This window comes from Fringilla coelebs (genome assembly GCF_963513975.1).
Source record: "Fringilla coelebs genome assembly, chromosome: 5".
Taxonomy (NCBI): Eukaryota; Metazoa; Chordata; class Aves; order Passeriformes; family Fringillidae; genus Fringilla; species Fringilla coelebs.
The window spans coordinates 34,778,630-34,805,151 of record NC_140033.1 but is presented as its reverse complement, the minus strand read 5'-3'; the positions used below and the strand labels follow the sequence as shown (position 1 = coordinate 34,805,151).

The 26,522-nt window shown below is 40.4% G+C and overlaps 1 protein-coding gene across 3 annotated transcripts; it reads left to right on the top strand.

Annotated features, from left to right (window-relative positions):
* The first annotated feature begins 4,369 nt into the window (after positions 1-4,369).
* On the top strand, positions 4,370-25,523 carry BEST3 (bestrophin 3). 3 transcript variants are annotated; one of them, XM_084206458.1, is made up of 10 exons: positions 4,370-4,509; positions 8,202-8,371; positions 10,060-10,154; positions 10,650-10,883; positions 16,037-16,191; positions 16,902-16,979; positions 17,386-17,538; positions 20,774-20,854; positions 22,160-22,311; positions 24,614-25,523. In XM_084206458.1, the coding sequence occupies exons 2-10, from the start codon at positions 8,220-8,222 to the stop codon at positions 25,515-25,517; spliced, it is 2,004 nt and encodes a 667-aa protein (XP_084062584.1). In that variant the 5' UTR covers positions 4,370-4,509; positions 8,202-8,219; the 3' UTR covers positions 25,518-25,523. The 3 variants fall into 3 exon arrangements, with proteins under 3 accessions (XP_084062584.1, XP_084062585.1, XP_084062586.1); XM_084206459.1 differs by lacking the exon at positions 8,202-8,371 and having other exon boundaries at positions 10,074-10,154; XM_084206460.1 differs by lacking the exon at positions 22,160-22,311 and having other exon boundaries at positions 24,614-24,714.
* Positions 25,524-26,522: the final 999 nt, after the last annotated feature.

Here is a 26,522-nt window from a genome sequence, read left to right as displayed (position 1 = left end):
CTGCTTTTCCCCTCTTAAGCAGTATCTAAAAAGTGAACAAATGAAGTTCTGAGGAACATGTGTGGCCTTGAACTATGCGAGAGAGGAAAGCCAGTTCACTTTAATACAGGACTGACAGGACCACCTGGCTGATGGAGTAAAGTCCTCAGTTTTATCCTTTTCATGTGTGTACTACTGCTGCTTTGAACACCAGAATGTATTATTAGGGTTCTTTGAAATAAAACTAGTTAAATAAGATAAAACTCATGTGAGTTGTTCCCTTTACAAGAAGAAATTAAATATGGTTAGCCATCTCAGTGTAATCCTTTTTTATCACAAACACCAATAATCCTATTCTCACAAATACAGCAACAACAACAATTCCAAATTCTTTTCAGACAGTAAGTAACACAAAAGAACTCACCTTTTCTAGACACATTTCCCTGGAAATGCTTTTCTGTTCTTAGTTGCTTTCTTGTTCTTGAAATCTCTTCTGTCTTATCTTTCCCTTTGTCTCTCATACAAACAGATACTCTGACAAATCTCTCTGCCCAAGAGACAGCTCAAGAAAATCCTCCATCCTTACAAGTCCCATTTGCATTTGGCAGTACCATGACTCTAAATTTTGGGTTTAGGTCCCCATTAATTTGAATAGAGGAAATGAAGGCTGTTCTTTTTCCAATCAGTTGCCACATGGTTTAATCACACCTCTAGCAATATTATATAGAGTGAATTGCTCCACAGTTTTGCATCACTCATCACTGCATGGTGTTATTATCTTAAATAGTGCACTAATCTGGATCATCATTCTTGTAAGTGGATTTTCATAAACACAAACTGAAATATAATCCTATGAAGAATTTCTCCAAATCAGCAAAGCTGTCCTTGTAAAATGGGAGAAACAGAATGGCTTAGTTGTACTGCTATGTGCATTGTCCATTTTTACATACTATTTTTATTATTTTTGTTGTTGTTATTATTGTATTTCCATGCGGGGAGCACGGGTCATCATTTGCTATTCTGAGATGTAACAGCCCTCACTGACAACGTAGGCCATTAAGCCATAAAGAGCATGAGTTTATGTGGCTTCCAGTGATACCTCAAAAATCTTGACTAAGAGCACAAAAATGCCTATTGTGCAAACAACAATGCATTATTAACTCTAATACGAATATTTGTGATGCAAAATAAACATTTAAATGGGAGAAAATATTTGTCTTTCTCTAATTTAACTCCCTTAGAAATGCAAGAGATATAAGTATTAAGGATGTATTACGAAGCACAGACTATCAACTATCAGTACTCTTCAATGTCCAGAACAATACAAAATTTTGTTAACTTCTTCATTAAAAAGAAATTACAGTTTTGCAGCATCAGCATGTAAAAAAAAAATTATTATGCAAATGGCTGTGCAATCAGCTGCATTTTTAGGTAAGTAAAGAAATTGTCTAATATCTAACATTTGATAATGTGCAAGTTTTAAAACCCTGGTTATATTGCAGAGTACACTGACACTTCAGAAAAGCCAATTCACAGAGCAAGATCAAGTACGTCTCCTTCTGTGATTGCCTTTTAACCATTTAGCTTTCATTTAAACTGTACTAGCATGTGTTAAATAACCTACTCAGATTGTTTCAGATGAACATGATATGGAGCACTTTGGAGGCATAAGTCATGAGAAAGCTCTCCCAGTCAATCCAGGCACTGGCTTTTGAATCCAGTTTCTGGACACCTTATTCCTGGATGCATTGTTGATCTCATCTTCTGTCTGATAAGTCCTATGGTGTGTCTGTGCCTTTTGCCAATAAAAGGATTGTTGAGGCTGATAAGAGTCACAGTAATAATATTTCTAATAGCAAACTCAGCACTGCTGCGTACCAAATGATGTTTATTTCATTACAAGGAAGTTGCAAAGCATAGTATTTTTGATTGCAGTTTTACAGTACTCAGAGAATTAATCTGTCATGACAGCAGGCTTTATCCTGCAGACAAATTCATTTGTAATCCTCTCAAGTATTCTACCATGTGACTTCAGGAGATAAAAGAGCCTCTTTAAAGTATATTTCCATAACCCACATTGAGTGATGCTAAGTACAGTGGTATCTCTCCCACTAGATTAACTTTTAATTATTGCAATTTCTCTCATGAAAGAGACTGTAAGATAGCATAGCAAGTCATTCTGTGGGCAGAGGACATTTTATGGTAATTTACTGATTTATTTAAGACAGGAATTCCAGCAGCAAGTGACAGAAAGTAGAAAAGTATAGCAAAACTCAATATATTCTCATTTGAGAAAATCTGACAGTGGGTTCTTTAATGCTGCTCTCTTCCCAACACTTAAATTATTCACTTCCTTTCAATAAGAAAATTCTTTCATGTTGTTCAGACCATATTTTAGCCTATTTTTTTATGGCATTTCTTTGGATATTGGCATTATGTGATGTTGTTACAGATACTGAAGTGCTTGCTTGACGCTTCACTAGCACATAATACTTATTAATGTCTCTTCCAGAAATCTTCCAGTATAAATGGGCTCAAAAATCAAGAGGAGAGAGAAATCGAAAGCATAAATATATCAAACAACTTTTATTTGATGGATTTCTATCTGTTACACTCAGCTGTCCTGTTAAACATCCATGGATGATACTAGCAGAAACCTGTCTAGTTACACAGTGCTAAAATGTTTTTGTCTCTTGTATGTGTTCAAAGCACATCAAGAGAAAATGAATGCAAAATATACCATCATCAGTGATCATTAGTAGAACTGCATATAGAAAGGATCTTCTGAAAACTATTTTTGTAGATGAAACTACATTTCCCTAGAGGGAAACTGAGGAAGACAGGTAAAAACATTGCCTATCTTTGGAAATATCCAACAAGGAAATAGGGACACCTTAGAGATAAAAAAAGGAATACTTCCTACAGAACCAGTCCCAATGGAGCTACACAGATGGAAACCTGTATTTTTTTCTGCCTCTGAAAACACAGGAGCTCTAAATCTCATGTCCTCTGCAAAACAGCTCAGAGCCAGTAGAGCAATCTCAGCCACTCCAATCTGCAGGAATACTGAAGAGCCGCCAGGAAAACCACCTGATACCCACTGACACATAGAGGTGCTATTATTTACCACGCAGTAAGACCAGCAAACTATTATGCTCAGCAAAGAAAAATGCTTTAGGTCTAAGTAATTATTTTCCCAATGACCTTAAAATATCCCTGTTGTTAAAAATTTTCCTTGCACAGGGCAGTCTCTGTAATAGGATCAGGCAGTATGTTTCTCCATGCCAAGTCACTGAATACTAAAATGATTTGTCATCTTTCGCCACAGGCCACTGCCTGACACACACATGCCACGGTCTAATATCTCGCCTGCTTTGACATCAAAGTGTCTGTCTTCAGCCATTAACAACAAGAAGAAAGGTAAACAATGGCAGAAACTTCAATTCTTTCTGGGAGAGTTTTAATTAAATAAAAGGCCTCAAATAGCTTAATGCAACTAAGGCAGGTGGGAAAATCTTTCATCATAAAATGAATTAAATCTATAAATCTTGCTTATTCTCTTCCCCTGCATTTTTTAAAATTTACTTTACAGTCACATTATTTCATTCTCTGCTGAAGTTTATGACAACATTATATGATATCTCCTGGGCTTTCACAGTCTATCACCTTCTACAGCTCACTCTTAATGCCATAGGTCATAAAAGACAGAGTTCATCTCATTTTACAAAGGGGAAAAGGGAAAGAAGTCCTATGTAAAACCTCCAGTTGCAGAAGAATTTTCACGTGCTGAAATATACAGTTGTGAATTGGTCCACTGAGGCTTTTCGTAGCAGCAACTCTGCCTGTTTTGAGGGATGAGTGATTTCTACAGCATGCCCCAGAGACCTGATTTCCCAAATCAAATCAGCAAAGCAGAAATGCAGCAAATGCTGTGCTCTAGGGTCAGACCAAGTTGCAGCTAGGGAACATTTTCAGGTTTGGTAGGGTTGTCTCTGGTCTTCCTATTTAGATGTAGTTAATCAGTGCTATTCATTGATGTATCTTCACAGGACCGTGTTAGAGACATATCACTTTTCAAGACAAGTCTCGGAACAAAATGCTCCCTTCTTGTCCATCCCATTTTGGAGGAAATAAAATGCAAAAAAACTGTATGTGACAGCCAAAACCATTGCAAGATTCTTCATTCAAATGAAAGAGGTCCTTCCGATGGCAAGTGGCGTTATAATTATAGACTAGAAAAGAGCAAGATCAGCAGCTGCTGCTGCTGCTGCTGCTTGCGTTTGTTCCCTGTGTAACTGACAGGACAGAGTACTTGGCAAAAACAGACTTCCAGAAGTGGAAAGACATTTTAACCCCTGTTCTTGTCAGTCCACTCCTCTTAGGGCTCAGCAGCAGCAACCCCTTGCTTCAGGTTAAGGGAAGAGCAAGGTGATTTTTGCAGATCTGAAGGGGACTTGGTTAAGGACGTCTGAGAAAGAGGAAGGGTCCAGGATTTGCCTTCAGGCTTGGACTGCTGAATCAAAATAGCAGGTCAGTGGATATAGCGTAAGCTTAATATGTTTTTCTAGTTGGCTTAACTCAAATATCTCTCACTCACTTTCTCTTCTATGCTGTAAACTAAAAAATACGGTGAAAAATGACAAGGGGTAAGTCTGCATAGAGGTACTATTTATTGATATGTTCTGTAAAGAGCCTTTCATGGTCAGTTAGGAAACAATGATGGCTGTTATTTTGTATCGTGGTTTCTCTCTGAATCCTAATGCATCCTGAAATTCTCAGCCAGGCAAAAATCCCATTTACAATTGGGTTCAATATTAACAGAGAGGACACATATTTTTAGCTGTTTATGCCTAAGGTCTTCTGATGATCTTCGCAAAAGTGGAATAATATACAACTCACATTTCAGTCTGTGCTTGAGAAAGTTTCAGAAAGGAAATAAACACTGAGTAAAAGAAAAAAAAACAGTATCATAGATATGAGTCAAGGTCTCTACAGGCATCAAACGGGCAGAACTTGTGTCATGTCCTCAAAACTCACAAATCCATACCAGTAAAATGCCTAGCCCTATATCTGCTGATGAATATAAGGGCAGCATGATAATTAGGAATGTTTTTCATTACACTGGTGCCTGTGGTATCTGATCTAATGTACTCTGTCCTTCTTCAGCCCTGGCCAAAAGAGCGCTCAGGAAGGAATGTGCTGGGGGGCATCGTTATGCTTTGCTCTTCCTGTCCATCTCAGTTTTAGCTTTTTAATTTCCTGTGGCCATAAGTAATGTAAGAAGGACTGTCTGCCAACATGCTGCCTATGAATCAAGGGCTTGGGACCACTGTGCAAGAGCCAGAGTCAGCACAAGGCTTTACACCAATACTTCCTGTTGCAAGGGGAGGCCATACCGAAATGGTCGTTGTTGCTCTCAGAGAAAAAAAAAAAATCACCAATGCAGATTTAAATTTGCGTTTGCTGTGCGGAGAAATCTAACCAGACAAACGCATAGCTGTCTTTAATAGCTTTGTATAGTCAAAACTGTTCTGTAATCACCTAATCTGACCTAATGTATGTTTTAAGACTCTGAATTATATCATCCTGAAGTCCCTATATGAACCCAATGATAAATGTAAAGGAAAGCAGTTGCTTAAAAGGAGGATAAAACAGAGCATACAATAGGCAAGGAAAGGCAAGGAAACCAAGGCACCAAAGCCTAAAATTTCTGTAACAGTCCCACTTTTCTTTGCCCCATTTCAGAGGCAGAAAGAATAAGCAGGGCCATCCACTGTCTTCCAAGAATTTCTATTCAGAGTCAAGGGCATTGAGTAAGGTGCTAAGAGATGGCTGGAATGTGATTAAATGAAATATACTCGCTACAAGCAGAGAAATTGCATTTGGTGGATAAAAATCTTCTCCCAGTCTAATGCACATGGAAATATTCTTAATCCTGATTCCTGCTATCACTACAGCTCTGTATTTGTGGCCAAAGCCAATCTACTAGGCCTTGCAAGACAGGATTTGCTTCAGGTCTGTAGAGAAGGTGGACCCACTTTTTCCAGCTTAGCTACTCACTAGTTTTTGGCACTTTCCACTTTCTGATAGCTGGGAGAAGGAATCCTTCCTGAACGTCCAATGCAGAAACCAAGTCATGTTTTTGACACTAATGGCTGCCTTTCTGTAGAGCTGCTGAAGCTCCAAGGGTGTTGCAAGCAATCTTTTATCCTCTGTGGCCCACAACAGATGCCCAGATACCAGGAAAGACCAGCAGGACCCCTCAGCCCCTGCCTGTCTCAGTTATGTGAATTCTTCCCAAAGGTCGTCTTCTGTCCTACAATTTGCCCTCACCTTAAAGATCCTAAACAAGAGGGTGAATATCCAGTCCCCTGTTCTGATATTTGGCTGCCCCCACAGTTAGCAGTTTATGATTTGTTTCATCCTGCATTTGTCTGACTTCATCCTCTCATTGTGGCCCTGCGTTGTGCTGAGGGTCTGGGTTCTTGCCAAGCTACACGCCCTCCCATTATCAGACATCTTTTCTAGATTCAAGTCCCTGCTGGAGATTTCCCACTGGAGATTCTCATTACAAACTGGATATTAATGGGGAGATAGAGACACACTTGTTGGTGGCATGGCTTAAACACATACTCCGCACATCAATGGGCAAGATCTAAATGCTCCTACAATAGTTCCAGGAAACACAGTACATTTTTAAGCTTTTTTTTTTGCCCCATTCCTCCCCTGTAGCCCAGCCACAGATTTCTTTCATTGTTCATAAAGCCCCACTTTTGCTGGAGAATGGACATCTTTGCTTCCATTTTCTTAAGCATTGCACCCTGACCACAAGATTTTTAGTAGACAGGACTGCATTTCCATGCATGCCAATCAGACAAGTCTGCTCTTGCACTGAACTTCTTGGAGTACGAAAATGACAACAAAAAATTTAAAGGTCTGTGCCAAGGCTCAGGAAAAGAAAAAGTATCATTTGGATCTAAAGACCTATTTTTTTTTTTTAAGAAAGAAAAAAAGCAACACAAAAAATAATCTTCAGACCCATGCTGGCAAATATCGAGCAATCATTCTGCAGAGGAAAAGAGACAGCCTGTCAGAAATACAAGGCTTATAGTGTCTTTTCCCTGCTGATTCCCTTAGTGACTAAAATAAAAACTGGCACATTTACAGGTGAATTTTAATGGCTTACATTAAGCTCTGCATCAGAGGCACAGCCAAGATGCACAAAATATTTGTCATCTGTTAACTAGAAATTCAAATTTTTCTCCCTCACCCCCCAATAAATTTGCTACAGTGGCATCACAAAAATATAGACAGGAATAATATTTGTGATACACGGTAAATTTCTTAAGATTTTATGCTTGTCTTAAATACTCTCTTTCTTGCATGCTGTATAAAACTGTTTTCATTCACATTTGGAGCTAGGATTTGTTTTGTAAGCATAAGAAAGTTCCTGCACCATCTCCCTGCGCTGGGTAAGCAAGTACCAAACCCAGCACAAAGTATTTACCTGTGTATTTTCAGTTGTACTTTAATTACACTGTGTCTCACACTACCTACCTGAGCAGCCCTAGGGCTTGTTTTGCATGGCCATGCAATGCTGAAGTATTGAGGAGTAAGTAGCTGCCAAGGAGAGAAATAACAGCATTCCCCAGCTGATTTCAGCTGCTGTCGTAACTGTTAATGAAAGAGGCAGTCTCCAAATATCATTTGTTTTTTCAATTATTATAATTACCGCATCCAACTAAAAATACTGACTGGGGATGTACATGCATTTGTGGAATTTAGCTTTACTTCTGTTTACCAAGAAGCTTAAAATTTTGAAAAAAATGTCTATTCTATTTCCTATTCTTTGCTTATACTAGAGTGGAGCAAACTGAGTGTAAACTGAGACTGCAGAGGTCTAATATGTCCGTGCCACTGCCACCCAGAAAGGTGGCCACATTCATTGCCGACTGCTGGATTTGGGTGGTCATTGACATAAAGCCCAAATACAGCCTTGCACCGGTCAATCTGCAGGTCTCAGCAGAGCTTGTAACTGCAAGATTTTTATTTTTCCCTCTCTGTGGATATATGAATACAAACACCATGTATTTGTGTACACGTATTTTATATCTTTAAATTTACATGTATATCCATGTATCTATCTATACAAGGGTACATTCAGGTTAGGATCCGCTGTCTAAAATGTTATTGGTGTCCTGCTTCTCTTCTACTGTTTCTAGGCCCAGCCTACCACGACGATGACAGTCACTTATTCCAGCAAAGTAGCAAATGCCACTTTCTTTGGATTTCACAGATTACTCCTAAGGTGGAAAGGCAGCATCTACAAATTGCTGTACAGAGAATTTATTGTTTTTGCTACTCTTTACACAGCGATAAGTGTATTATACAGGTACACTCTTTCCAATTCACATCTCATTAAATGTTATGCTGAAGTTTCAGACTTCCTAGAGTTAGGCTGATGAATGATGGGGGGAGGTTACTCTTTACTTATTGTCTTTTCCTTGGACATATTCCAATGTGCTTACCTTTCCATGTTTGCTTTAAGATTCCAGAGGAAATATGTAGAGTGTCAATACTGTTTATCATATTCCGCTGATTGTACTTTTAGCCTAGCATTGAGCTACCATCCTACTGAAGTTAGACTAAATAAAAACTCAGGGCAAGCTTAGATTATACAGCTTTTGTGTTCTGACATTGAGCTGTCAGTTGTGAGAGTGCCTCCCTGCTTTAGATCAAAGGTATAGACCTTTTGTTCTCCCTGCCACAGGGAGCTAGGGAGAACTCTGTCTTTGGTTGCCCGGTGGGAATTTAACAACACTGAGAGGTAATCATTTTGGAGTGAAGTTATAAAGCCAAGAAAAGCAAAGTTTTGCTTCAAGCTAGGAAGGCATGCAAACTTGATTTTTAAGCTTGCAAAGAACCAAGTAAAACTGCATGGAAGCCAGGCATGGTTATTATCTGTGTGTGACCCAGCACCTTGCAGGAGCATATTACAAGAAGAATCGCTTTTTTCCACCAAGGTGTGAATTAAACACCGTATGACAGATGCAATGCATCAATTAGTACAGTAAAACTTTTAATTGATGAAGTGCATTACATAGAAGTATCAAAATTATGGTTCAGTTCTTACCATGATCTCTAATTAGATCTCTGCGTTTTATCGGAAGCAAAATGAGCTTCAGTTTTTCTCTGATTAATCACTATTTTTTGTTCAGTAATCTATACCTGTCAAAAAAGAAAGACAATTATAGCATTAATATGTAAAGGAACACAAAAGTCTCACAGTTATTTAAATTAATCTAGTTTTATTGAAATGTCAGGCAATTAAAGACCATGGTAAATACACCACAGAAGGTTTTCTATATGTGCTCCAGTTTATTGCACAATTGTAAGCAAAACCCACCAAATATTTGTTATATGTTCCATTTATAAGAAATCAAAGAATAACTGTAATACTCACCTATACAAATAAAAAAAAATTATACTGAAGCTTGTTGTATTTCATCAGATACCTTTTCCTGTGGGTAAAAGCTACTGCCATGGCCCATTTGCTATCATTTGGTGAATTTTTCCTGATTGCAAAATACAGTTGTATTCTAATCTTTTGGAAAAGAAAAATTTCATAGGAGTAGGAATAAAAAAACTGTTGCAACAATGTAACATTTTCAAATCAGAGGAACTCTATTGGTAACCTTTTGCAATTCAAGCAGACCTGAGCATTTCCATTAAGTACCACTCTGGAAAAGGAGACTAAGCTCTACTTGCAGACTTAGAGCTTGCTGTCATCTTTGGTCTGTATGGGACAGCAAACTGATAGTCCAGACATATTGATCCAATTAGTAGTGCCATTCAAATTAGTCCTGAGAAAACTACAGAAACCAGGGAATAATCCTGTTGTTTCCTCCAGCTTCTTTAATACTTGTCAAAGCGTTCGGACCTTTACCTTTAAGAATTTGCTTGAAGGCATTAGCCAAAGTTGCTCTCCAGAGTACATATCTGATTATTTATACATGTTTGCACTTAGTAGCTAGTGCCAGAATATTATGGAAGGACAGATACATTTTATTTTTGCTGCAGATTTTTTCTTACAGGTAGCCAAAAACGGTTCTTTGAAAAATTATCAATTTACTGTGACAAATATGCTGAACAAATCCCAGTAACTTTTGTGCTTGGTAAGTACCAGTTAAATGTGAAATTATTCTCCAACTATGTCTCTGTTCAGGCATTTTGTGAATGTTGGTGCATGGAAGCATTTCAGAGCTGAAGGGCATGTGGGAGGTTAGAGGTTCTCAATAGTCATCTGCTTCCAACAGGCCTTCTCAAGTTCAAGTTGCTCTTGTCATATCAACGTTTCTGCTCATGTTTTTAATTCACTAACAAGAAAGGTTTCCATATAATTAGACCTTGCCCACTTACACTGATATCTTGTACCTGATGTCCCAATGAAATAAATTCACCCGAGTATGAGATACTCAGCTGGAATGTACTGTTACATTGCAATGTCCATTAAATAATTAGTATTTATTGCATCCTGGGTTTTGACATGCTTATTGCATTTATTCTGGGAAATGTAGCAGCTTAGTGATATGAACAACACTCTGCAAACTAAAATTAAAGTCACTGAAATCCTGATAGGCACTGGACTTTTTTTTCCTTCTAACCCTCAGGTTTCTATGTAACTTTGGTGGTGAATCGCTGGTGGAACCAGTTTGTGAACTTGCCTTGGCCAGATCGTCTGATGTTGCTCATCTCCAGCTGTGTGCAGGGCAGAGATGAGTATGGGCGCTTGTTAAGGAGGACTCTCATGCGTTATGTGAATTTAACATCTCTGCTGATCTTTCGCTCTGTCAGCACAGCTGTGTACAAAAGGTTCCCCACCATGGACCATGTGGTTGGAGCAGGTACTGCGCTTTGCCTCCCCAAAATTGCTTTACTTTCTCTCAGAGGTGGGGGCTCCTTCCCTCTCAGAGGGAGGGAAGGAGCCAGCCTCATTTTTTTTCTTTCCTGTGGCCCCATGTGTACCTCGTACTAACCCACCTCAAAGCAGTCACCTTTCTGTTAGTGACTTAGATGATACAACCTTCAGAGTGCATCTTTAATGTTCTTAAAGTCTTCAGCAACACTATAGAAATCAAATGAGTTTGACAGTCTTATGTGAATCTGCTTTCAGACCCCATGGAGGCAATAGGCCTGCCTCAAACACTCAGGCATAGGGAGCAGGTACAACATTCTCCAAAGCACAAAAAAACCCAAAGTTGCAATATAGTACGGTGCAGTAGGAATGGTGACTTGTAATATGGCATTGCCCCAATGTCTGGGATATAACTTAGTCTGGTGTATCAGAGACTGATCTCTGCAGGCACTTCACAAGTACAGCTTTATCTCAATTTTTATTTAAGTACAGTGCATTTTTAATAAATTGCACATTTTAAGTGTTGTGGCTTACTTAAAAAACTCAGCCCCAAGGGTCTTTTCTTTGTATTGAAAAACTTACTTTAAACTTAGTTTAAAGGATAACTAAACTAAGTATTAAACAAGTCTTTGTTTTCTGTTTCTTTCAATAGCACAGGGAGTGCAATGATGGTGAAGAGAGTTCAATTGTGTAACACTTTGATTGTCTATCAAGGACTGACTGCTCAGTATTTAAAGGCAAGGTGTGGCACTGTGCCTTCTGACTGGCATGGTCAGTGTCAGAGATAGAACAGCAGTGCTAAGATATGGGGATCTGTTCCAGATAGAAGTCATGTTTTCTGCTGAATGTCTTGAATTTCTTAAAATTATTCCTTTGGCAGAGATTAGTAAGCAAAGTTGTAGCAATTTAAAATATGCAGTGTAATATACATAGACACATTTCAAATATGTGTGAGAGGCTTTCGATATTAAAGAAAAAATGCCAGGCAGAATGCACCAATCTTACTGAAAGAAAAACCCCAAACCATTTATGTAGGATTCATTGAATTTTAAAGCTCTCTTCCTTGTGCTGTGCAACAAAACTCTTTACCTGAGCCTGTGAGAGGTCAAGGAAGCTTCTGTCACTATCCCCAGCAATCTGCTTCTATTATGCACTGGAAAATTACAACATTTCCAGGCAGCTAATCCAGCTCTGCCTCCCTATTGCTAAAGACAATCTGCTCCAAAGAGACAAAATGTCACAGCATTGTACCAAAATTGTAGACTGGAAAGCAAGTTTTGATTGTTGGTTTTTTTAACAGCGAAAAATCTTCTACTACAAGCTGCATATATAAGTACAGACAGTGTAGCCAGCTCTGGATTTCATTACTTTTTTTTCTAGGTTTTAATGCATATTGTGCTGCAGAGTTTTTATTGATGCAGTACTGAGCTTTTCAGGGTATGTTTTGCTCCTGTTAACATCCAGTGACTTAGACAATAGTCTGAAATCATCCCCTCCCTAGCTCCCTGTGGCATTGCTTATCAGACTGCATGGGAGGAAGGCAGCACAAATCTGATACAGCACAGTCATCATTGAAACAACTTAGAATGATTTTGCATTTTGCTGTCAAACTGTGAACTGCCATGACATAACTATTGCTACGCACTTCTCTTTTCAGCAAATGAACTGCTTAAATTCATAGATTTTAAATTTGAGAACAGTGCCACAATGATCTAGTCTGACTCATCCATAACACAAGGCACAAAAGCTTGCTAGCAGCATCCTTTATCATGCTGCAATTTCTGACTGAGCTGTAATACCTTCTAGGAATGTAATCAGCCCAGATTTAAAATTCAGGTGGGTATATTGGAGACTACACTGCATCCCAGGTGACCAGATGTTCACAACAGTAAACTTGGTGTTGAAGAGTGACATCTTGTTCTCAATCTGAACTTGCACAGTGCTATTTTCTATTCACTGGATTTTGTAATAGGTTTGGGTTCTTCTTTTTTTAATTAGAAGAAAACATATTTTTTCCCTCAATAGTTACCCGTTAACAGACTGCATAGAGGCTTGAATGAAACTCAGGAACTTCACCAGCTCTAGGCTCTTCCTATAGGCTACAGTCTTGAGTGCTGGACCTTCCTTCTGACTCTTTTTCATGTTTTAACACTCTCTGTGGAACTGTAGACAGTAGGTCCATGTGGATTCACTCCTTTATGATGCTGACTGCTGGTGCACGCATGCTGTAAGTGTCAAATGCCTAGCAGCTGTCCTGAGCAGAGCAAGGTGCTATGGGGAAGGTGGATGCTCAAGAATACAACTGTTAAAAAACAGAGTAAGGAGTGAGCAGCTGAGCAGAGAGCACCCCAAAAGAGCTGATGGGAAACACTGAAGAGAAACATGAGGTGTGAGCTCAGCAACATGAATATCTATGTTTGGCTGAAGACTGCAGTCCCAAATCCTCTACTGGAAGGAAGCACCTAAATTAACCCTTTCCTAATTAACACAGAAGTAGAAAATGAAACTTTTATCTACTTGATCATGTTCCTTCTTCTCTAACCACTAGTATTAAAAATATTTAATGTGAATAACCTGAACCAGTCTTGTCTCAAACCATTGGGTTTTGACAGGAGAACAGAATACTCCTTGAATCACTCATGGGAGAGCATGAGTGATTTTGTCCCAGCCAGGCTTGTGTTCTCATCAATAATTTTCCTGTAATATCTCTTTGGCTGACACTGTTCACATTAGTATCCTTTGATTGTTTATTGATTGCTCTCCATGTCACTCTTCTGATACTTTCACAAGGATTCAGTGCCTTGTCATTCCTTAGACCATCCTTTTCATGATCCTGGCACAATGTTTAAGAAATATTTCCCATTTTCTGGAACTACTTCGGCCTTCCAGTGCTTGTCAAAACCATTATTCTCATTAATAGAGTTTATTGGTTAATTCTTTGAATACTCCTAAATAAAAATACCATGACCATATTTAGAAACCACATAATTTTAATAAATGAAATTTTATAGCCTCTCTTATATTTAATGGAATATAAAGTGTTTCCTTACCACTGCAATAACAGTGAGCTATTCTGAACTGTATGTTGTTTGTATTGCCAGCAGTAAGAGCAATCCAGAATTAGTATTTTCTGCAATGAGAATACTAGGCAGTATTAATATTAATCAAAGAGAATATGTAATCAATATTAACACAAACACTTCAATGCCAATTTGAACTTTATAATTTAAAAAATCAGACTTTGTTGAGCTTTCTGAACAGAAGGTGCCCAATTTCAGTGGAAAGCTGAACTGATCCTTGCTGTTCTTTGTGACCCTTTCAGGCTGAGTCTTTCCAGAGCCTCCAAGTGACTTGCAACCAGTGTTTACTCCAGACTCAATTTTTTGTTTTTCTCTCTCTGTTTCAGCCTGACAGAAGCATCTTTTCCTGTCCTGTAATAAGCAGGGCTGGCTGGACAAAAACTAAAGGCAGCCTGAAAGACTTTTAGGAGTCAGGAGCCATGACTAGCAGGTTAATTTGTCTGGTTGCCTGATTATTTCTGTGAAGTTGTTTATGAGAAGTGGCTGCAAAATGCCCAGGGAACGTTTAAAAGCTTTATCTTATTCTGTTCTGAAATTCTATGGTATTGCACGAGTACTGTCTCTTGCTGCTGAATATTTCTTCTTCCACAGTGTTTTCTGTCCTGTCCTTGCCTTCCTTCTCAGTAGTTGCAGTATTTCCTACCTCCTGTGTAGGCTTGTTCCAACTGTACAATAGTGACATTTTCCTCAACAACAGAATATTTAAGATCACTGTGTTTAGCAAATCTCCTTTAATTTAATTCACATTTCTATGCAACTCAACTGAGTTTCTATATATTTATTTGTATGCTGTGTCATGTGTCTTTAGCAATGTTAGCCATAATGGCCATATACTTAGTTACTCATTGGAGTCTATTGTCTATTCCCTTACTGAATTTTCAACATTCAAACTTGTAATTGGTTGGCTGAACCCCCTATTTTTGGGCTGTCATGTTACTAACTTTGTCTTATTTCAGAGCTGATGTCAATACAACACATGATAGATGTCACTTACCTGAGCAAAAACTAAGATCTGCCAAACATGACAATTGCTCCAATACCAGAAAATACAGGATTTGGACAAAGGAAAATGTGAATTTTCTGAGGTTGTTTTTGTCAAAGCCTGGGTGGAAGGAGGACAGCAGAGCAGAGCTTTCTTCCCCAGAGGGGTAGAGGTGTTGCTCCAAAAGCCAGCTGCTCCCTTGCCAGTCCCAGGCAGAGATTGGCTCTGGTGCAGGATTCGTCACACACAGCCCTGGCTCCCTCATTATATGACCTTGGACTTGCTTGCAGCAGGGGGAAGCAGGGCTTCACAAGGCAGGAGAACTCTTCAGGAAACCTAATACCTTCCCTGCTCCCCAGTAAGGAAAATTGCCAGGGAGAGAGCATCTTCAGCTTGCAGCCCCACAGCACGTCACCTGGCCCAGTGTCCCCTTAGCAGCGGGATTTCTGTGCATGATTCCTTCTTCATCTCTTTGCATGCCTTCATAACCCCAAAGAAAACATCAAACAATCTGTCAAGGAAGTATTTCACTGGCAGAAGGCACACACTCTGTTGGGCTTTGTTTCATGCATGCACTTGTATCCTCTGTTGCTTGCTCACTGCTTTGCAGATATAACAAAAAATTATCAGAATCAGAAGGTCATGTAACTGCCCTTATGATATGTCAAAATGCTTCTGAAAGCCATCATTGATGAAAAATATTTATTTACTGATATGTCCAGTTCCTTATTTTTCTGAAAGCAGAATATGAAACTAGAGAGTAATTTGTACAATTCTTAGTATTCTATGAATCTGCCATCTGTCAGCAGTTAGATATAAAAACACAGTAATAGCAAATTATTGCCTATATTGGTAAAGAGGAATTTAGCATAGGTAATTAATGCAAAAAGAACTTTCAAGCAAGATCTGTCCTGGATTTTTTTTCCAAGAGGAGGTTACTAGTTAGAATTATAAGTTGTGTTTAACAGAGTTCTTTGCAAATAATACACAAACAGATAAAAAACATATTCCAAATGTATAGAATCAGTAGTACTGAAAGCATGGAATAAATGAAGGTTGTTTTGTTTTTTTGGGAAATAGGTTTTATGACAAAATATGAAAGAAAACTTTTTGATGATCTTAAGTCTCCCCACCTGAAGTACTGGGTCCCATTTGTCTGGTTTGGAAATCTGGCATCAAAGGCACGAAAGGAGGGAAGAATTCGAGACAGTGTGGATCTGCAGACACTGATGAATGTAAGTGGAAAAAGGAAATCTACAAAAAACTAATTGGAAATTGCTATGGTGCTTTTCACTTACATAATTGGTTTTATTTAGTATGTACAGATCTCCTGTGTCATCTAAATGACCTTACTCGGGATTTATCCTGCTTTTCTTTGTGTATCAATGCACACTTAAACACACAGCAGCATTCACTGGGATTCTTTTTAATATGACTAAGAAGGTATTGCAAGAAGCAAGAAATTGATGAGTAGAAAATTATTGTAACATCACTCTAAATTCATACTTGTCCCATTGCTAAAAATATGAGAAATTATAATAATTTGGCATTTTGAAGCTTTTATTATCAGCTTCAGAGAAGATAATCTCCCTAAATATTTCATTAAGTGGTAAAATATCCTTTTTATGATGCAATATATTCTCTTTCATGTATTTTATTCACTACACTGTGAATAAAATAGAAGCAGAAGATGAATTGTGAAGAAATACAAAGTATACTAAGCACTCCAACTCCATAAACAAAGTCAATATTCAAATGGGGTGCTAGGTGCAGTTTATAGTATCAATTTGTATGTACTATACTTTCTTTTCTCCCTGTCCTTTTATAAGTGCAAAAATGAACTGCAACAAAATATTTACAATTCAGAATTGTATCCCATGCAATTTTATTTTGTTGTGGTTTCTTACTGGTTAGTTTTTTGATTTGGTTTTTTTTTCCCTTTTAGGAGATGAATAAGTACCGATCTTGGTGTAGCCTTTTGTTTGGTTATGACTGGGTTGGAATTCCACTGGTCTATACCCAGGTACTGAGCTATTATCCTGTAGAAAGTTCATAACACAATTTCCATAAAAGGGGGATTGATACCAAACATTCATGGTATAAAACATTCATAGTCCCAACCTGAGTCTCTGAGATACTGAGCACTGGTTCACTTGCACAGGATCATGGACGCCTGGCTAACTATTTAATGCAGAGATGTTCTGAAGATCTTGCATAATTTGGAAGAGGGGAGGGAAGCACTGAAATGTTTTTCTGTTTCTTGAGTGTTCTTCCTGACCATAATTATTCCTGTGGCCTCTGTATTGGCAATGCCTCCTACAGATTTATAAATTATATGGCAAAAGGCAGACAAAGGCCTTTGGGTATGGGTTGCCTTATGCACAAGATTGTATTGGTTCATTATTTCAATGAAGTTCTGTTCCTTGCAGGTTGTTACTCTCGCAGTCTATACCTTTTTCTTTGCCTGCCTGATAGGGCGTCAATTTTTGGATACTGACCAAGGGTACCAGGGACATGACTTAGATATTTACATTCCAATCTTCACCCTGCTGCAGTTCTTCTTCTATGCAGGATGGCTCAAGGTAAGCTGGCTTTCTGGGCAGGTGATGGGGGAAGCCTCCCTGGGGGGCAGGTCAAGGTGCCAGATCTGTGACGCACGTGTAAAATCTCCAATGAATACTGAAGTTACACCAGAGGTGAATTCAGCCTGAAGTGTTCCGTGGTCATATGGAAATATCATGCAATGCATTTTTAATTGCAGCTGACAGACCGTATGGTAAGAAATGGTGGTGAGTTTGAAAGGGCCCATTTTAGTAGCACCAATGCTGCCACAACTCCCTAAGGGAGCCTTACTCCCACAAGGTCTAAGGACTTGAACTAAAAAGTGACAGAAAACAGATTAAAAAGACCCTTTCTCCCACTCCATTCTGCAGTGGGGAACTATGGCTGAAGACCTGGCATCAGCTGAAAGGGACTGAATGATACTTCCTTATGATCAAAGCTGGAAGTATCTGCTGTTAACCTCATCCTTAAAGGTCCCCAGTTCCAGAGGGCTATGAAAGAGTGACAGACAATATTGGCTAGAAGCCCATGGCATAAAAATGTTCATTAAGAAGAACAGTTGTAGAGGAATTGGATGCTGCCCATCAGCCTCTTGGTGACCGCCAGCTAACATTTCACAATCAATCTGATAGTTGAGTAATTAAGCCACATACTTCAAGGTGGTTCTCTCCTCTGAAACAGACTTGCTGGAAAAAAGTTTCATTGGGGTCCATGTACATTAGATTTCCTTTTGTGTTTATTCATCATGGATGGAAACACAGAGATAACTCTTCTCTTAGAATATACCTTGAGCATAGCTGGCTGTAGACACGCCTTCCCACAGCCAACTCTGAAGGGCAGAGTAGAGAAGGCAGCACACCGAGCTGGCAGATTGTGAGACAAAGTAAAGTGTGTGCAGGACAAGCTCCTCTAGGTTGTGCCCTAGGAAATGAGGGGGAAAAGGATTTTTGCTGCATAGGGACCAGCCTGGATGGGAGCGGGAGAGAGAGGAAGGGAGGCTGGTACAGTGAAGGTGACAACTTCTGGAGAAAAGTGAGGCTTTACCTGTAGGCAGCGTCTTCCCATTATACTAGAGGGTTAAAGACTGTAAGCTGTCCCTCCTGACTGCCCTGCTAGTGCCCCTGAGGGGAAATGGGTTTTCCTTCTTCAGCACCCAAGGATGTTTATAGCATCTCCTCCAACAGTTAGGCTCAGAGCTTCCAGCCAACTCCTGGATGTGGCAGGTATGAGATGCCATTGTAACTGAAAAATATTCTGCATAAGGAGATGAAAGAGAGGAGAAGAAGTTTTTGAAAGTTAATTAAATATCAGCAGAGTTTCCTCAGGCTGGGGGTTTGTCCAGCCTGAGGCACCTTCAGTGCCCCGAGTCAGGATATTTTTGTCTTGAAGGTTACAGCCAGTTTCCTGCTGAAAGTCTTGGACTTTGGCTGCCAGGCAGCAAAAAGGGCCCTGAGGTATTGACTTCCAGTAACTTGGCAATTCCTCAGAAATAATGGGCAAACTGAGCTCATTCCTTGGCCTCAAGCCTGGTCTGTTATACCTATAATAAAGGGCCAAAGTTTTCCATTACATGAGACACTCCTAAATCCCCATTTTCTTTACAGGGACAGATGAACTGTCCAAATACAGAGTTTAGTTGTCCTTCACTACATTCCTTTCTGGAGAATAAAGTCGTGTCTCACATGCCAGGACCAGGTTAGCCAAAAAAAAGCCACCACCACTATTTGCTCTGTTGCAATCCTCACTTTTTTAAGCTCATGTGATAGGTTTTATGGTGGACTTTTGCGTGATGGCTTACACAAAGCTGATCCATGTCTTCCCTAGAGAGCCAGAACACAGACTGTGTTCTGGTTCCTCCCTTTTGCAGCACTTTCATGGCTGAATCCAGAATTTAGTGCCATGTGAATGAGTGTGAGCAGAGGTGACCCCTGTTTCCTTTCATTGCTCCCACCTTACAGGTGTTTTTGTAGTGTTGATCTACTCAGCAGTTCTTTTGTTGTGTGCCAGTGCTGGCCTGGGAGGTGGTGGCCTCAGAGAGTCAGCAAGGGCTTTTCCACAGGTACAGCCTAGTGGCACACAGCAGAAATGTGCAGGGAGCAGCTGCCTTACAGCTATAAGTTATTTAGATCATAGCAGCCCATAGTGAGGTTAATGAACAGGAGTGTTTAATCATACAGCTGCTTTACACATATCCATATTAAACCAAGGACCTGACTGCTGCTCCTGTGCATGGACCTGGTGATCACAAGGAAGGCTTGGATGAGTTATCAAAAATATGATCAGCTTCAAAAACAGGGCTTAAAAAGATAAACAGAAGGAGAAAGGAATGGAGGGGAGAGGACATTTCATGTCAGTGTATGAAGAAAATAGGAAATAGAGAAGCAGTCTGAATTTCCTATTTTTTTTTTCTATTTAATCTTTTTTTTTCCCTCCATCAGCAGCTATGTGCTTACTCTCCATACTTTAGTGATCACAGGGCCGATCACAGGGGTAGGGGGCAGTCTCTGTGGGTTTTTTCACTGGATATGGGGAGCCAGAGAGGGTTCCTTTCCAGACTAGTTCCCAGACTAAGGTACACAAATGTGCCTGAGCTCACTGTTTGATTGTTTCCTCCACAGGATGAGCTTCTGCCCTGCAGTTTAACCACTTCAGGTACACAAACCCAAGCCAACAGGCTGAATTAAAGACAGGTTCTATCTCTGGGATTTGGCTAGCATGATGCAGAGTTGACTTGAGTCAAGTTTTTTTGTACGCTGCTTTTCCTCAAAGGCCTGGGAAGGTGTCCATTGGGATTAATGCTGATAAAGAAGTAGAGGCTGAGGGCTGAGGTGGAGAGATGAGCTCTACTCCCTCCAGCAGACTCCAGCTGCAAGGCATGACCCCATGGGCTGGTGGACTATTGCAGACAACAGAGCCTCTAGCTGCTAAACCATTCATTTAAATGAGCCAAAGACAACAGTAAGGAAAGGTAATGGCTATTGGATGTGACAATTATCTTGGCCCAGACATGTCTCAGTTCCCAGTAGGCCAGCACTGACAATTGTGATTGGCAGCACCAGCGAGGCACAGAGATATGAATCTATAGTGAAAGCAAGCTGTTCCTTTGCTAGGCTGGCAGAACAATCACACAGGAGCTCAAGCTATGATTGCAAGTGACAGGCAGGGAGAGAGAGAAAAATCCAATCCTACTTTCTCTGCAGCAGTAGTCCTGACATGGCATGCCAACCTCTCTTCACTGTCTCGTTTTCTTTCCAGGTCGCTGAACAACTCATTAATCCATTTGGAGAAGATGATGATGATTTTGAAACTAACTGGTGCATCGATAGAAATTTACAGGTTGCTTTTCTTATTTCTACTTCTAGCTTTACTCTACCACAGGTTATCATTACATCTAATACTATGTCTTAAATTGAGGAATAAATCAGGGCAACAAGTGCTAGCAAAATATATTTTTTCCCTGAAGGATCACCTGTGGCTGTGATCCACAGAGTTTATTTTCACAGGCTAATTCATCTTGATTTTGGTATTTGGCATTTACAATGCCTGACTAAACATGCAAACAGCTGACCTTAAATTATAAAACCACTCTATGCCTGGAAAAACACGTAATGTAGGTCAATCCTGAAAAATCCAAAATTCCTTCCCACATAGATAAGAACACATTTTGCTAATCTCAATGTCTCAAGATTAAAATATTGCATATGAACCTTCCTTTAAAAAGAAAGGCAGGAAAAATAATAAAAACACTCAGCAGGGCCCTGAACTAATAAGCAGGGCCAGCAGCATGACTCATGTTGGGATGCTGTCACCCACAGCAGTATCTGTGGTCAGGAGCCAGTGTCCCCAGTCACAGGGCCTGTGAGATGACAAGAGTACAGTTTTATTCCAGTTTCCCATGGTTCCCAAAGAGCCCTGGTTGTTGTGCTGTCAAGGAGCTCAGAGACATGAGGAGGTCCCACAGCACCTGCTGCTCCCCTTGCATAGAGCCAAGCACAGGGCTGGCTGAGCTGCTGTCAGACTCCACTCCAGGAAAGCAGAGCCCAGGAGTTAGGGGGAGCAAGGGCCAAATAAACCACCAAACTAAGCAAAGCAAACGGAGTAAGCCATGCAGGTATGTGCAAGAATGGGAAAGGACTTCCCATGGACAAAAATGCTCCCTGGCTTAGCACCATGTCAGGATACCCATGCCACTGTGCCTTAGAGCCTGTTGTGTAACATTTATTAGAAGGGTTTCCCGTACTTGATTTGGAATGTCTTAAAATGGCAATGAAGCCTATCAGAAGGATTCTTGACCTCTGGACACTTCAAGGAGCACATGTGTCATATTTTACACAGATTTTCCATAGCACATGAAGGATCACATCTAACTCATTATACGTGTGGGAAGGACTTCAATCTAGCACAAATATCTTTGCAGTACAGAAGATTCAAGTTATTATTAAATCTATTCTTTCATGAGTATAGGCAGATATAGGGGGTTTATTTTGTAATACTGGGTCTCTTCCTAATGCACAGGCCATCATACACAGCTTATGTCAAAGGGTTTCTGAAAGAAATGTTGACCCAGGGAGTATAAAGTAGACTATTTCATATACTCCACTATGTTGAAAGTGACATGATTTATGCAAAAAAAAATTTAAGGTTTCACTTCTGGCTGTGGATGAGATGCACATGAACTTGCCAAGGATGGAGAAAGATATTTACTGGAATGATACCTCTGCCCGCCCACCCTACACAAAAGCAGCTGCTGATTACTGTATTCCTTCCTTTCTTGGATCGACTATTGAAATGGGGTGAGTGGCACTAGGGTTCCTTAATGCCATCAGAAAGATCACCACCCCGACAGTCTGCATTGACTGGCAGACAGTCAGTGCAGGGATGCGGGCTCTGACGATACTTCCAGCAGAGAAGATGGAAATGGGGAATTAGGAGGGAGTGGACGGCTGGCGTTGGTGGGAGTACGTCTCCAGTGGTCCATGTGTTCATCCAGGTTGTGCACGCATCTCTTAAATTGTGTGGTCAATAAATAGAGCGTGTTTGCAGGGAGGGTTTGTTGACAGTCTCTGAACACATTTGTTGATAGTCTCTGAGCACAGGATGATATCTGAAGACAGTGACTGACTTATCTTAATGGCACTTTCTTTGCTACAGCTTCTTCATGCATCCCCAATCAGCAAAACAGCTATTCCTTTGTTCATTTAGTTAGCAGAAAACAGTTGAAATCAGTCCAGATTTTTGTGAAGATCAACAACAAATCATCTTAAATGTTGCATGACTTTTCATTGACTAATAATCCTGGCATGGAAGTTGAAATGGCCAGATTTTGTGAAGGTATGAAGATGATTTATTTGCAGAGAACAAAGAACAATGGTTACAAAGAATAGAGGGATATGGGATTGCCTCCTGTTGCCAGGATCTATATGAGGAATCAGTGACAGGCCAGTTAGCTTAGAAGCTGTTAGTTTAAATACTTGTGACATGCTGTGATACAGACAGATCAATAAGCGTAAATACCATCATGCCTGAGAAAATACCAGGCAAGTAGGTAGTCTCATCTGAAAACATTTTTAAAAACTTTTCAGAAGACGTTTTTTTAACTTTAAAAGTTATCTCAAGATATTTACAATTTTCCCATCATTTCCCACCTCTATCAAAATAAAATGTCTTTAATTTTTTGTTTAATTTGGCCTCAAAATTGTGGTTTTCTCAATTTTGTTCTTCTTATTTTTTCATTTTTGCATGCATTCTACTATAAAGGACAACGGTTTTATCACACACAGCCTTTTCAGAAGTTATTTCCTTCTGGAAAAAACTATAAAGTGGCATAAAGGAAAGTAAAGAAGGAAGTAAAAAAACTAAAGAAGAAAAATTCATAGAATAAAATTTATTTTTAGGTAATTTCTAGGGGGAAAAGAAGAAGCATCATTAAGTCTGCAAACCATTTTTTAATAAAAAAGTACTTCACACAAAAACTTAAGGAAGGATAAAAGGAGAAATAGCTCCCTGATAGCTCCTGTGCAATGCAAACAGCTCTGATGTGTTGACATTTTATTAATTATCTTCTCATGTGAACTGTTTCTCTGTTCATAGCTCTAAAAATTATGGATGGCTCTTACGCAAACTTCAAAAACAAGCTCTAAAAATTCTTCCAAGTCCAAAGCAGATTTATAAAACTTGAGTCCAAACCCAAAGTCTTCTCCAGTCACCTCAAGCTAACATTTGGAACAAGTTGCCTAAAGAGGTGGTAGGTGCCCCATTCCTGTAAACATTCAAGGCCAGGCTGGATGGGGCCATGAGCAACCTGATCTCGTTGAAGGTGTCCCTGCTCATCACAGGGAGGTTGGATTAGCTGCCTTTAAAGGTTCCTTCCAACATAAACTATTCTATGATCTTCACAAATGCTGGATGAAGTTCCTCTGTCCCTCCAGGTTAGGGTTGTCCCTAGGCCAGGTAACTGGGCCAGTTTGGCTTGCTCAGACTGCACTGTCAGTGATGTGCACTGACTTCACTGGCATGTGCAGCAATAGCTGTTCTCATGAAGCACCAAGGCTGTGCAGGAGAAGAGTACCAGGTACAGGTGAGACCTTCGACACACTGTAATGGCCCAGAAGTAAGTGAGATTTGGCCATCTGAGTAATTTCAACATTTTTTGAAACTGTTGTCCTCTGTTTCCCGCAGCAGCTTTTTCACTGCTGCTATTTTTGCCTGAAGGACTCTCCTGAAAAGTGACCGCAGCACTGAGTAGGGTTCCTTTCTCCCCTTTCCCTCACCCTGAGCACAAGCCTAACCATGTGGAGATGCCTCAGAAGGCTGCAGCTCAAATATGAAATGGTGCCAGATGCCTGGGTGGATGTCCTCCCAGCCTGGTCCCTAGGAGAAGAGACATCTGGATGTGGAGAGTTCTTTGTGGGATCTGGCTGATTCAAAGGCACAGACACTCTTTCCTGGCACCCTCATCCTTTTCTTCCTTCTCTTTAGGGACACGCTAGGGCCTTGGTTCCTCTGTCTTGGGTCCTATGTCTGAGACAGAGGGGTAAATGTGCATTGATGCTTCCTATATTTAAGTGACATGTACTACCTGGCTTTACTTGGCAGGCTGGCTGATACTGAATTTCTCTATGGGGAAGAGTGGCCTTGGGAAGAGGAGAAACACCAGAGACAGTATTCGGTTTTGAGAAGAGTCAAGAGGTTTCTCAGCGTCCATGAGAGTCCTTCGTACCCCACTCACCACCGCTACAGTCGGCAGACGAGTGAGAATTCGGTGTTCTTCCCAGCAGATGAAAAAGGACACATCAGACGGCTGCAGGAAATGCACACGAGAGGGAGGCACTCGACCTTAAGCTTCAAGAAGAAACATGAAGGAGTCACCAGAAGTAACAAACTTCATGGTAGCCGAGAGCTAGGACCCATAACAGAAACCTCAAGGAACGAGGCACAGTTTGGTGACAGTGACACCTCATCTGAGACAACCAGGCCGGTTCCTGAGGTCATCATTTCTGAAGCCCAGGAGATTGATTCTGATGTGCTGGACAAAGCAGACCCGCCAACAGAGCGCTCCGCAAGCATGCCAGAAGAGAAGCTCCAAAGGATCATAGCTGAGGCAAATGTGGCTCTTCTGAACCAACACTATTTCCCCCCAGAAATGACTCCATACCTCTCGAGTTCAGAGGTGCATCAGTCACTTCCTAGTGTGATAGGAGAGTCCAAACATGAGCCCCAGGTTAGTAACATAGCTGGTCTCATAACAGATCATGAGAGAAACCTCCAGCGATGGAGTTTACCGAGCTTCCACAGTCCTAGTACAGCATCAAATGCTGATGATGCACCATCTTCAACAGATTCTGAGACAACTTCACAGCAAAGGACATTCAGTGATGGAAAAGATGGTACTTCTGCTTGTGCTCCACAAGCATTTGAGATGCAGGACTGGGAAAACCTGGACAGTAAAGAAACAGCCATAGTAGAATTTTCTAATGAGGAGAGTGAAAGAAAACTTTGACCATTCTTCCTCTGGGTTTGACTGAACTTCTTGTCTTCTCTTGAACGTGGTTCTCACACAAATTTGCTGAAAGTGAGGAAGGGCAGACTCAGTACTCAGACAAGTCATGAAAAAGATCCAACAGAGGATTTGGGCACCTAAATAGGAGGCATTGTGGTGACATATTTTAAGCTACTTGGTCACTGGCTTGAAATCTGTGACCCTTTGGGAAATACATTTACAGAGAGTACAGGGAGCCTCAGGATGTGTATATAGCAGTGAGATGTGTAGATGTAAATAGAGGAAACACTAAGGTTATCAGAAGAGTGGGTATGGTTCTGTCTACTTTGAATATACATTGAACTCTGCTGCCTTTGTCTGCTCCATCAGCTTAAGGTCCATGACATCCCTGTAAGATCCACCAGCAGTTTTGGTTTCTACTCAGGTGGCTCAAAGGCAAAATGTGGGCTCAGTTCCTTTCTCAGCCTGGAGAGATTCAGCCCACAATCTCTCACTGCCTGGAGGAACACTTGAAAAATCAGGTCCCACATTTCTGTAGGTCAGTATTCTGCCCCACTCCTGATGAAGCCATGCCACTAAAGAATAGAAAAAATAAAAGGATTAAATGTTTAATTTCATTTTAAACAATGGAAGGTGCAAAATAGCTGATGAGCTGGTCATGGTATGTCTGAGCCTTGGAGCACATCCGTGGCATAGCCAGTGACAGTTTATTGTAAAATGAGGCTCCCAGGCGGCTTCCCTCGGGATGACAGGGCTGCAGCGCTCTCTCAAGAGGTGATGGAGCTGCAGGTGCAACTAAGCCTAGGGCTCCACTCTTGTGGAGATCCTCAGCTAGAAGTGCACAGGCTGTAGTTATCCCAGGCAGACAACAAAGCGACCCATGACTCCTACCAAAACTGGTCTCCCCTTCTAAACCTCTCCCCCATTCCCGTGCTAACCAGATGTACCACACACATTCTTAATTAACCCAAAACTGAGTCAGCATTAGGTGGCTCCTGCTACTCC

What these genes read in the sequence shown, in the direction of transcription:
- BEST3 (XM_084206458.1), top strand. Translation starts at nt 8,220, where the DNA reads ATGACAGTCACTTATTCCAGCAAAGTAGCAAATGCCACTTTCTTTGGA. An exon ending in CCCAGTAACTTTTGTGCTTG is followed by an intron (nt 10,155 to 10,649) that starts GTAAGTACCAGT and finishes TCTAACCCTCAG; the next exon opens with GTTTCTATGTAACTTTGGTG. An exon ending in TCTATGCAGGATGGCTCAAG is followed by an intron (nt 17,539 to 20,773) that starts GTAAGCTGGCTT and finishes TTTTCTTTCCAG; the next exon opens with GTCGCTGAACAACTCATTAA.